Source organism: Frankliniella occidentalis, unplaced genomic scaffold (assembly GCF_000697945.3).
Source record: "Frankliniella occidentalis isolate FOCC.00 unplaced genomic scaffold, Focc_3.1 Scaffold63, whole genome shotgun sequence".
In the NCBI taxonomy this organism is placed as follows: Eukaryota; Metazoa; Arthropoda; class Insecta; order Thysanoptera; family Thripidae; genus Frankliniella; species Frankliniella occidentalis.
In genome coordinates, this window is record NW_026267193.1 from 541,117 (window position 1) to 553,018 (window position 11,902).

The 11,902-nt window shown below is 50.7% G+C and overlaps 4 protein-coding genes across 5 annotated transcripts in view; 2 read left to right on the forward strand and 2 right to left on the reverse strand.

Annotated features, from left to right (window-relative positions):
* LOC113211473 (mucin-1-like) overlaps positions 1 to 5,586 on the reverse strand; it is a 66,049-nt gene extending 60,463 nt beyond the window's left edge. Inside the window, exons 1-2 of the mRNA XM_052268033.1 lie at positions 5,333 to 5,586; positions 3,248 to 4,342 (exon numbers count right to left, since the gene is read on the reverse strand). Of these exons, the coding sequence (XP_052123993.1) occupies positions 3,248 to 4,105 (858 nt within the window). The 5' untranslated portion in view covers positions 4,106 to 4,342; positions 5,333 to 5,586. The remainder of the gene's footprint in view (positions 1 to 3,247; positions 4,343 to 5,332) is intronic.
* A 606-nt stretch (positions 5,587 to 6,192) lies between these two features.
* LOC113211253 (uncharacterized) lies at positions 6,193 to 7,609 on the forward strand. Its single transcript, XM_026429575.2, has 5 exons — positions 6,193 to 6,536; positions 6,637 to 6,799; positions 6,873 to 7,088; positions 7,166 to 7,301; positions 7,378 to 7,609. The coding sequence occupies exons 1-5, from the start codon at positions 6,364 to 6,366 to the stop codon at positions 7,488 to 7,490; spliced, it is 801 nt and encodes a 266-aa protein (XP_026285360.1). The 5' UTR covers positions 6,193 to 6,363; the 3' UTR covers positions 7,491 to 7,609.
* On the reverse strand, positions 7,597 to 9,685 carry LOC113211251 (SAGA-associated factor 29). Of its 2 annotated transcripts, none has more exons than XM_026429574.2 (7): positions 9,523 to 9,685; positions 9,156 to 9,323; positions 8,907 to 9,041; positions 8,661 to 8,777; positions 8,418 to 8,576; positions 8,103 to 8,331; positions 7,597 to 8,012 (listed from the first exon to the last, which is right to left on the reverse strand). In XM_026429574.2, the coding sequence occupies exons 2-7, from the start codon at positions 9,192 to 9,194 to the stop codon at positions 7,822 to 7,824; spliced, it is 870 nt and encodes a 289-aa protein (XP_026285359.1). In that variant the 5' UTR covers positions 9,195 to 9,323; positions 9,523 to 9,685; the 3' UTR covers positions 7,597 to 7,821. The 2 variants fall into 2 exon arrangements, with proteins under 2 accessions (XP_026285359.1, XP_026285358.1); XM_026429573.2 differs by having other exon boundaries at positions 8,661 to 8,783.
* Positions 9,686 to 9,836: 151 nt separating this feature from the next.
* LOC113217144 (lysM and putative peptidoglycan-binding domain-containing protein 3) lies at positions 9,837 to 11,896 on the forward strand. Its single transcript, XM_052268068.1, has 3 exons — positions 9,837 to 10,671; positions 10,760 to 10,952; positions 11,039 to 11,896. The coding sequence occupies exons 1-3, from the start codon at positions 10,628 to 10,630 to the stop codon at positions 11,537 to 11,539; spliced, it is 738 nt and encodes a 245-aa protein (XP_052124028.1). The 5' UTR covers positions 9,837 to 10,627; the 3' UTR covers positions 11,540 to 11,896.
* Positions 11,897 to 11,902: the final 6 nt, after the last annotated feature.

Sequence of the window (11,902 nt, forward strand, 5' to 3'; positions counted from 1 at the left end):
CGGCGTAGACGAGTCCTGCCCCCCCCCCTCCTCCTTCCCCCTAAAACTGGTTGGTGCAGCCCCTTCTCCTTACTCGGCACTCAGCAGCCTTCGCCAGGTCTCGCAATTCCTGATTCGTGCCCTTCACTCGGCGTCAGTCAAACATAACAAAACTTTTTCCCCGCTCGGCGTGTTGAAATAAAACGAAGGCAGGAAATTGAATAATTATAATTAAAGTTTAGCCTGCAGTGTAAGCTTGTCAAGTGTCCAAGAGTCTTGCTTCTTCGTTGCCACTCTCGCTCGGTAAGGGGTGAGGGGGGATGCTTGCTGCAGAAGGTGCAATCCGAAGGTGGGGGAAGAGGTTAAGGGCACGGGGTGACTTACTTCTACTTCTTCTTGTCGCCAAAGTCGACGAGCACGAGGCTGAGCTACGGAAAGTTGGTTCGGTTCTGGAAACGACGCGAAGCAATGGAGAGGGGAAGGGGGTTGGGGGAGGCTGGCGTGTCCGGTAGCCTCTGCCCGTCCAGCTGCCACTACCAGAAGGACGCTACCTATCGGTATAAAAGTTGCCCCCCTTCCCCCCCGGCCTACACATTGTAAGGCTCCAGGAACCTAGGCTTCTCTCTCACCCCTCGCTGAGCCCTCCCCAGCAGGGCTATGGCCAGCAGCCACCGCATACCGACACGGAGTGGTTGCGGAATTATGCTTTTTTTAACCCCCGTTTTTTTATGCCCCTTTGATTACTCCGTTTTTTGTCATTATTGCTTTTTGCCTTTCATGCTGTCCGGACGCATACCATCATCAAGCCACTTCTCTTTGCCCTCGTTCCCTGTCCCCGCTCCGCTCCGCTACTCTCTCTGAGCGAAAGCGGCGGCCCGGCGTCAACCTTTATCACTAAACGGATTACAGAGCACAGCGACGGTACATATAACAGCGGATACACAGCAGCACGGGCATCGCTCGGCACAGAGCGACGCGGCGACGCGCGGGGGATACGGCCACTGCCGCCGTGATCCCTCTGGACCCGAGGGGAGGGAGGAGGCCCAGCAGCAGAGGGGGGTGAGCGACGTGCTGGCGGGTCCGGAAGCCGCACAGTAGTCAAATCACAGAACATGCAGAGCACAAGCGTCTCTCTCCCTCTCACTCTCCCTCTCTTCCTCTCCCTCCCCCGCATCCTCCTCTCACCGGCGCGGCCCCACTCTCGTCTCGCTGTTTGCCTTATTAAATTTCTCTGATGAAAAGTTACATAAACATAGCAAGGGGAGGGATGCCTTACCTCGGCCTGCTCTGCTCGACTCAACAAGATTGGTGGGGGACGGGGGTGGCGGGCGCGGCGCGGGATGCTCGCTGCGGGGACAAATTGTGTTCACATCGCAGATCAGGGGGAAAGCAGCAGACAGAGGGGGAGGGAAAAAGAGAAGGCGTACGACTGAGAGAAACGCGAGACAAACGGGCCCGCTCTTTTCCCTTTCACCAGACGGAGTCGGCAGCTCCGCTTTGCTGCGCTGGCAACTCCGTCGGCAACGGGGCTGGGCCCGTTCGGTGCAGCTTCGGTTATCTAGTGGGTCCCACTAACTAAGATTGACGCATCATCTGCGATGAGGAAATGCGGTAACTATGCGGTGTGCAATGTGGCACTGACAGACGGATAAGCAAGCACAGGATGCATACCTGGCGTCATGACGCCAGGTATGGTCATCATCCTTCATAAGGGCGGGGCGGGCGGGCTAAAGCCAGAGAGGGTAGGTGGTTAAAACGCCACAGGAGGGAGAGCGGAGTTCCGGAGGGCAAGAGGAAAAGACGTCAAAGGGATGAGAAGTGCGCTGAAGAAGTAGAGGTAGAGGAGAGTTAGAAAAAGAGACAGAAAAACAGAGAGGCAGACAGAGCGAGAGAGAGAGAGAGAGATAGATCAATTTGTCACGAAATACAAAATGCAATTAATCAAACTCTGGGCGCGCTCTCGTGCAGGGCTAGTGATTTCTCATTTCACCCTGATGCCATTACTCTAAAGCAAATAAGAGGTCTGTCGTTGGGCTCCAGGAACGAGGAGGAATAGAAGGAAAATGGGGAGGGGGGAAGGGGCGGGGGGCACCGTCCCACCGATCCCGTCCCGTCATACTCCAACACTGCCATGCCGCGGCGGCAGCGACGAGTTTCGCCTATGCAAGGGGCGCGGCTTTTCCGATACCTCGATCACAATAAATCTCCACAAATTCCAAATTACGCTTCGGAAGAAAACCGTTCCCCATCCCCTCACCTCTACCTCCCTCCTGGCGAAAAACGCGGCCCGGCTGACTCTCATTTTCCTCTCGTAAAATTGTAAGCTATGCAAATAAAGTGGGCGGGAGGGGAAATAGGGGGTGTAGCTGTGAACTGTAAGCTTCTCGCGGTCGCTTTATGCCCTGTAGTATGGCCGGGGGAAGGGGACGGGGCAGAGCCTGATGAAGGACATAGTCGGTCGTTGCGCCGCCCCTTCGCTCGCCGTCGAGGATCACGCTTGAGAAAAGTACAGACACCCCCCTCACGACTTGCGTAACGCAGAGGACAGGCACGGCGGGCGTAGCGGCGGGGGGGGGGGGGGGGGGGGGGGGGGGGGGGCAAGGCCCTGTCCTGTCCCTATGTCGACTTGTTAATGAAGGTTCTTGCCGAGCAGTCGTGCCCCGCCCCGAATACGTTCCTCGGCAGCCTTCGCCAAAGAAAAAGCCGAACAGCAGCAGCGGAAGAGGACCCCACGCCGCCCGCCGCCGCCGCGGGTCTCGGGCGGTCTCTCTCGGGTCCTTACAGCAGAACCTGACTGCCTGATTAATGGGGAGCACAGCACAACGGGGGCTACCGATCCAGTCCGCGCGCTCTCTGACGTCGTGCTACCGAAGGGAAGAAGTGGCGGCCCGTCCCGCGGGTGTCCAACCCCGCCCCGCCCCGCCCCACCCTCCGCCCTGCGCGTCCAGTCCACGGGCCCTTCGATTCGGTTCATTATCTTGCGATACTCGATTTCCCGCGGGACCTATCGCGTTCAAGGGGCTGGGCGAGGCGGGGCGGGGCGGAGCGGGGACGGTCCTCTAAAAGTAATAGGCGTGGCCGCGGAGCGCCGCAGAGGCGAGAGAGAGAGAGGAACGGGGGCAGATGTGCAGAGGGTGGAGTAATTGAGAGAAAAGTCATTTCCCAGGACTAGGGAGCAGCCCGGGCTCTTCGTCGGTCGGGTGTTATGGCTCCCAGCTGGACCTGGTCGCCATTGAGAAGGGGGTCGAGGCGATGATTGACTACTCACCCGGTGCCGCGGCACGGCGGCCGGCATGGAGGCGGTGCGGTTGCGGTAGCTGCTGGTGGTCTCCGATGGCGTCGCGCTGCCGACGGACGCCCTCGCGCCGCGGCCCGGCGTCTGGGGCAGCGCGGCCGCCGAGCCGCCCCCGCTGGCGCTGTGCCCGGGGCTGGCGCCGGGGCTGGCGCCCGGGCTGACCCCGAGGCTATGTGAGGGCGACTTGCGCGCCCACTGCTGCTCGGTCTGCAGGAAGCGGTGCACGTCCGGCGGCGGCCTCGGCACCGCGATGGAAGACGACCTCCTGCGCGTGGCCGCGTTAGCCACCGCGGGTGACTGCAGCAGCAGGGAGCAGTCCGAGTCGGCGCGCGCCGCGCCCTGGTGCTTGTGCCGCCCGGGGGACGCCGTCGCGGCCAACGGAATGAGGGCGGCGGCCGCGGCCGCGGCAGCCTGCCGGCGGTGGAACGACCGGCGCGCGAGGACCTGGGTGCGCCTGGTGGCCGCGGCCGCCTGCGCCGAGGTGGGCGCCGAGGCCGTGGTCGTGCTGCGCTGGCGCGGCAGGGGGGCGGGGCTGGGCACCGGGCTGGGCGCGGGGCTGGGGGCAGGGCTGGCGCAGGGCTGCGGTATGAGCTTGTTCTCCATGACGGCCAGCCCGCAGTCGGCGTCCTCGTCCGCCGCGTCCTCGCTGAGGCGCGCAAAGAAGTCCTGGAACGTGTCCGGGAAGTCGGTGATGCTGATGCTGGCCTCGCGGGTCAGCGCGCCCAGCGGCACGCGCCGGAAGGTCGGCGTGGAGGACGAGCACGACGTGGACGCCGTGCAGGTGGAGGCGGGCGACGCCAGCCGCGGCGCCGCGGCCCGGGGACTCCTCATGTCCTCGTCGCTGTCCTCCTCCTCGGAGCGCAGCGCGGCCGCCCACGCGCGGCGGTGGCCCGGCCGAGGGCTAGGGTGTGGGCTGGGTCGGGGGCTGGGCCGGGGGCTGGGCCGGGGGCTGGGCCGGGGGCTGGGCCGCGGGCTGGGGCGGAGGCCCCACACCCCAGGCCCAGGCCCGCTGCCAACGCTCGACTCACTCCCCCTCACATAGTGCTGGTCGGGTGGCCCGCGCCGGGCCTGCAACAACCAACGTAAGTTAGCCATTAGTTGGAAATTAGAACAAATATCCGATCTGCTCGTCCGACCGCATGGTCCGACTACACCAACATCCAGGCAGGTCTAACTTGAGAGCGGGAGTGGTGGGTGTGGTAGGTATGGAGGGTGTGAGTTTGGCATGCTCACGATTCCATCTCTCTCCATACATCATCCGTCGCCCAGTTACTAGTGTCCTCGTGGAACATCATGAGCATTCCCGGTATTGTCGATCCAACCAATGTCGACACTAAACGGATTTCAGGGAAAGGTACACAGCCACTGAAGTTGGCACCGGGCAAACCCGTACATGTGCGCCTGTAGACGCATTCTTGCCACAACGGGGCACAGACATAGACACCACCCTAGGTATAAGTTTGCGTGCCCTGCTCTTTTGATTTGCGGAGTCTCATTCTAAACGCTGTAGCACCAAGAAAGCGCGGAAGTCGCGGGCCTCGGGCCTCTTCACGACAGGCACGGCACGTTTCCGCTTACGACTCCGGTCACTTGTCGGGAAGGAAGTGGCAAGTAAAGTCCTCTCGCACAAACGAATTATTATGAAAAGAAGAGGTCAGACCAATTGGGGGCAGGGGAGAGAGGCACCGGAGGAACGGAAGTTGTTTTGGTTGCGAATAGGCTGGGCTCCATTGTGTGAAGACTGAATGAGCACAGTTGGAGTTCGCAGCGACCAACTCCTACCACCTGCTGCTTGGGCGCGGCCGTGCGGCTGCGGCGCGGGTGCGACGCGACGGTTTTGGAGGGAGGTCGAGGGGACAGTCAGGGGCTGTGTGCTGGTAGAAGCAAAGGGATGATTTTGAGGAGAAATGTTTCTCTTTGCGTCAAGTCAAGCAAACAAGCAAACTGTCGCTTGAGCTTGAGTTCATTTTTACAGACTCTGCCACCTCGAAAAAATGTTGTTCGAAACCGCGCATAATCGGACGCGTTTGTCGGGCCGGACTAATCCGGCACACTCACCGGCGACAACGAGCCGTCCCAGTCAGTCAGGGTTCGAGTCCCGGCGCCGCGCGTCGTTCATCTGAACACACACACACGAGGTCACGTGGGCGCGCCCGCCCCGCGCGCGTCACTGCAGCTCCCGGAGCGAGCCAGCAGGGGCACGGGGTGCCCGCGCCGGGGAGCGTGTCGCCGGGGCGCGAGTCGGCTGGGGGTGGGTCGGGGCGGGTCTGATGGGCTGGTGTGGGGCGGCCTGGCCACACCGCTCCGGACCAAACTTGGCACGCAACTGGCGCTGGCGCGCGAGCGTCGTGGCTCGCGACGCTCAGGCTGAGCGCACCCCCTCCCCCCTCCCCTTTCACCCCCACCCGCGCGAGGGCCGTCGACGAAGGCTGAACTGAGACCGCGTGCCGCCACCCTTCAGGAGCTCGAGGGGTGTCTAGGCCAGGGCAACGTGAACGTTTACAGTGAACAGTCAGATGAATCGTTATTGTTATATTGTCAACTCGCTTTGGTTGAGGGGTGCGGCCGAAGGTTAGTGCGGCCGGGTGGGGCGGTGGCTCTTCGCAACGGGTTTTCGTACACAGCGTGACTTCCGGAGAGTCATTCGTCAAATGGGACTACAATTTGTCCCCCCCACCTCGTTAGACAGCCACGACAACCACGGAGTACAATGGTGACGACAACTACCTAACGGTTTGACCAGGGCCTGTCCAATGCCGCCGCGGGTTCGACTTCTAACAGTCACTTCAAGCGGTTCAAGTGGGGTGGTAGCTGGCGTGCAGGCCCGCCCGCGCTCCCTGCCGTGGGGTCTTGAAACTACCAAGTTTCCCGCGTTTCCACTCCACCAATCGTTGTCTGGTTGTCTGTCTCTGTCTTTCCGTTCTTCTTTCGTCTTTTGTTTTTGTTTTGATGTTTTGACTCTGACAGGCTCAAGTAACTTCTTAGTTATTTCGTGATTTCTGAGTGTATTGTGGTCTATATTTCGTGTCTGATTTTAGACCGACAGTTGATGCTTTACTTGAAGCGCTTAAAGCTTTTAATATTGAGTAATGTATAACAATAACAACAACAATCAGCGAAATGACTTCGGCTTCGGCAGGGACAGAATCTTACATGATCTGCGAACGGTTCAAGCTGAGAAGAAACGCCAGATTAAACTTTTAGAAGCCAAGAAGAAAGAGTTAACTGAAAGCTTAAAGACCCTGACCATCAATGATAAATGGTAATAAGTCATAACATCTAATTGCATACATGCCCAATGAGCAACCTCTCCTTTGATAACTTAAAACCAACATGATTTCATTAAATGTGTATTCCTTCAGGTCGAGTGATAAAAAATCCAAAGGATATTTAACCCTGCCAAATGTTTATGGTTATGTTCTTTCTCAATTCAATGTGAGCCAAGTTAACAATGACGAAAAGTTATACTCAGCGCAATGTGAGGAGAAGGACATGGGTTTTGGGATTTTTATTCAAACAACTAATGTGAGCCAATTCAAGAGCAATTATGTTTTCCTTTCTATGTCTGCCCATTGTTTTACTTACTTTTCTTTTCTAGTCTGATGTGGTTACCAAAATTTCTATCTCAATGAATGCAAGGTCTGCGCTGTTGGAGATAAAAGACACTCTTGCTATCCTCGCTGAGGAACGTTGTCCTCACCTCATATTATCGACAATCAGTCAATTTGTTTCCCTGAATAATTTTAGAAAACAGACTATAGATAATATAAGGAGAAAAACTCAGTTACTTGTCTTTTGGCCAACTTTTGCACAGGTGAGGAAAGGTTATTTATCTAATTTAAGTCTTACTGTTAACTGTATTTCTAATTCCAATCTTATTTCCAAATATAGGGAAATTTTGGAAGCCCTTGGGTAATTACAACAAAACAAATGGCAAACACATCTCAAGTTGAAATTCAGTGGACCATGGATTGGGACAGGAGCTTTGTAGCATTAGTCCACCGTTTTCTTGTAGCTTGTTCTAATGGTACTTATATTTAAAAGTACTCTTGCATTTAAGGTCTTTGTATATTTTTAATTTGTTGCAATTTCTTTTCCAACAGTGAATCCTGAGCTGCAAGAAAAGTTGAATCAATTGCATCATGGTACCTTCAAAGTTCAAAATCAAGAAAGCCTTGCAAGTTGTTTGGATCAGATTACCCAGTCTATTACCTAGTACCACCCTATATATATTGTATGGTACTACTGTTTTGCTGGTTGGATGGTAATTGCCATCAATTATTTATATCAATTGACAGGAATTAGAGATAATAAACCAGATGTGATCTTTACAAAGTTGTCATAATCAATTTTACTCTGTTGTACATTAATTTTACACATTACTCTTAAAACTACAATCTAAAATTCATATGAATTGAACAAAGGGAAATAGTGAGGAAAATGCTTTCAATCCCAGTGATAGATATTCAATACTTCTATTTCTCAGTGTCTGTGTCTTCATTTGTTTTATGTAATTGTACTAAGCAGCCGTGTGGCAAGTGCTGTTGTCAAGAGTGAGAATGTCCTTTACGATCACGTATAGCCAATACATAGCGTTGTGCCACAGGGAGTGGGGGAGAATATCCTTCAGCATAGCTTGGATCATCAAAGAGAACTTCATATTCTTCAGTTGCAGATGATGGTAAAGCATTGACTAGTGCTTTGTAAAAACATGTTGTCTGAGGGTACAAAGCCATAACTGCAAGAAAATTAACAATTATTTTTGGGGGAACAGGAAAATAGAACCATTCTGACATTTTAACATTACCATTAGGAAACAGGAGCTTACCGACTGAATTCTTAGGGAAAAGAGCAGTGTGGTCCGTCTCAGGATTAGCCCGCATGAGAGGCAAAGGCATAACTCTTCGTCGACTCAACACATGTCGATCCTTTTGCTCTTCATCAATATCATCAACTTCGTACCTGCCAGTAGCTCCATTGTAGCTCACTACTTCTGCCAAAATCCAATTCTCTTCCTCTTCTGCTCCTTTCACCAAAGCAGCAACCATGTCACCAGGCTTAACAGAAACACATTTTATTGGAAATTAACTAGAACATTCAGAATTTGAAAAGATTTTGCTAAATGGTGAGTATATATAGTTACTTTTGCAATATAAGATGCTTCCATTGGAATAGCTCCACAAAGAGGAGGTGCCTTTTCACCTGGTTTGCCCACCCAAAGTGGTAGTGTTTGAGCAGAGCTTAACAGCATTTTCATTAAGGCTCCTCTCCGAATTGTTTCCTTGTTCCCAGCATTTCTTGCCTAAAATAGCAAAAAACAGTGAGAAGTTTGTGTCATTAAGTGAAATACTGGTAGTTTCAATATCATTGTTAACTTATGAGTCACCTGTATTCTGCGTTCATTACGTATTGCACGGATTTCATTGACTTTAGTTAAAGCTTTGCGAATAAGATCTTCCTCTCGCTCTGCATCAGCAACTGCTGCTGTATAAAGATTTTTAAGCTGTTGCTGGACCCCCCCCCAAAAAGCATTAATGGACAATATGTCTTGTTTAAAAGCATTATTTTGCACTGTCTTCCACCCATCATTTTTCATTGTCTTGCAGAGAGTGCAGATTAGATGAATACCTACCTGATATTGAGGAGAAACTCTTTCTTCTGCACTTATTTTTTCATGAGCCTTTTCAATACTATTTAAATTGTGTTCACTTTGCTGACGTTCATCGTGAATATCATGAACCAATCTATAAAGAGCCTTCAACCGTTCCTTCAAAGATAAAATTTATATTAAATGGAAATCATAGAAACAAGGGATGAGAATTTTCAGTAAGCTACATTTTTTGTGATTGTATTTACTATAAAATACCACTGAGCAAATTACCTGCACTTGAAATGCGGCTTGATCAGCAGAATACGCCATGGTAAATGATTACTTTGTGTTAAGCCAACCTCTGTCACTTAAAATATTGGGGGAAAGCTGTTTTGAAGCAGTTACGCAGGCAGCAGCAATAACGTAGCTCCAAGACACAAGAATGACGCTTACACACACCTGAAAAGAAAGAACGAGAAAAAACAGATTTATTTGTGAGGATGGGATACATTTTCATATAGACGCTTTCATAACATCATCTTAAACTCCACAAGGGGACTAAAATGGCTGTTATAGCCTTCACATGAGAATAAGCTAACATTAGAATTAGGTTAAACCTAATCATAACATCTTCCGAATTATAGTCTGCTGCGCTTACCCAGTCCACTGCTCGAGAAAATAAGTAACACAACGCAGACTGATCGACAACGTTATGACGATGGGGCATGATCATGCACGCTATATTTAAGTCCTTAACTTAGAAAGGAGGAGAGAAATTATTTCTGTTGGTAAACAAATTCAACTAGACTGCCAAGAGTCGCCGAGCCGACGTTGATTTTGCTCTGCGCATAATTCCTTTATTCACACGAAGATGAATTCTAGTGCCAACTCTACATCCAAAACGATGCACATCTTACTAAGTATTATCATTCAAACATATAGCTGTTGCAAATAAATGTAAATTTTGCGGTAAACTTTTAAAAAATCGGGGACTTCTTATGGACAGAAACGTTTACATAATTGCCAATAGGATTTTACAGGTCAAGAAAGAAGTTTGGTAGGGTGGTCGTTTTCTATGTTTTGACAACTTTTTTGTTATGGTTATTGAGACGACGGCAAATATCTTAAACAGCTGTTTCTAGAGTGTGTCCGAATTCAGCCACCGACCGAGCACCGACCGGTCGGTGGTCGAGCGGTCGGTCGTCGAGCGGCCGGTCGCGAGCCGCTCCAAGCAGCTATGCCAACCGCGAACCACGAAGTCCTTTCGCTGGGGATGGTTGCGGATCGCGACTACCCCCGCGGAGGACCCGCGGAGGACCCGCGACGATCCCCCGCGTAAGACCCGCGCCCTACGATCATCCCCCGCGAAAGGATTTCGCGGTTCGCGGTTAACCCAATGTGGACAGGGTGGCATAGCTGCTTGGAGCGAGTGGCTCGCCACGGCCCGGCCACCGACCGCCCGACGACCGACCGGTCGGTGCTCGGTCGGTGGCTGAATTCGGACACACTCCTATTGTTTTCCATTCGTAATGTATATCTTAGGAACTTGCAACGTATACGCAGCTTGTTCGTGACAATTTAAATATTTCAAAATGTTATTTTTTTTAGCAATTGTGCTGAATATGGTTTTTGACGTGTGAAGCACTGTAATAGCCATCATTTACATGTAGCCAATAAAGTTATGTTTGCACATTTTATGTACAAAGTAATATTTAAAGTAAACTTTAACCGGCCCTGGAAGTCAAAAATTTAATGGGTTTGTCATGAACAGCCGATTTTCGAATCAAAAGGCTTATTTAAGGCCAAGGTATGATATGTCTACCATGTAATTTTGATAAAAAAAATTTAGTTAGTTTTTCTAGCAAGGAACTTCATGCCCGATTTTTGCTTTATAGAGAACAAGATATAGACTATGAGAATGAATCATCCCGGCTTCTTGGAGGGGATGATAATGAAAGCGGATCTGAGGAATTGCAGTCTGGGACTTCCTTTGCCTTGCGACCGAAGAAACCTGCAGGACATTTCATTGACCACATATTGCAGCCAGGGGATACATTATCTTCTCTTGCTTTGCGCTACAACTGCTCTGTAAGTAAAAACTGTCTTTTCTCTAGAACCATTGTTTACAATGTTTTCCCGCTTCGTGATGATATATTGTATGCTTTGAATTTTAGGTGGCCCAGATAAAACAGGCAAACAACATTCTTCGGGAAAATGAAGTCTATGCTCTTCGCAAGATCCGAATCCCTGTTTCTGCTTTTTCAAGCTTTCGCCATGAGGTTCCGGGTGTCCATTCTTCTCACACAACTCCCAAGAAAGCATCAGAATGTAGTGAATTGGAAGAGGTATATGCTATGGGAACTGAGGGAAAGTGGGTTGAAGATACAGAGGTGAGCCCTGCCGAAGAGGAATTGCATGACCCCCTTCTTACACCTATCCCACTTCCTCGTTTGCCTTTGGTTGATTTGAGTGATTGTGAGTCGCCAGATTTAGATCTGCTTTCATCCCACAATCAGGTGAAAGAACAGCAGGGAATTTTCCACTGTAGTGGTGCTGACTGTGGTATATCTTGGGTTGCTTTGGTAGTTTGTACACTTGTCCTTGGGTTCATCTATGTCTTATTTTTATATGAACATGAACATGAACGAAAAATGCACAATCAGACTGGTACCTGAATCATTGAAGAGAGTAGACTTTGATATCTTAATTCTTTACTGGCTTAATTTCATACAATAACTTCTTCTGTGCGCAGCAAAGTTGATTTTTTATTCTAAAGAAGACTATTTTTTTTTTTGTATTCACGAAGAAGATAGATTTACATTTCTTTTTTTCCTAGCTGTAACCGAGTTGATTTTTAAAAAGAAAAATTGGATGTAAGTTATCCTTTGGTGTTCTCTAAAGTTGTAAACACTATGCTTCTTCTACTGTTGTATATAAAAATTATGAAGGTTTGAGTTTTGTTACTCTTGAAAAGGGTAAAACTGTCATAGTTTTATGTGAAATGGTTAAAGTCTCTCAAACTTCTAATTTACTCTTTT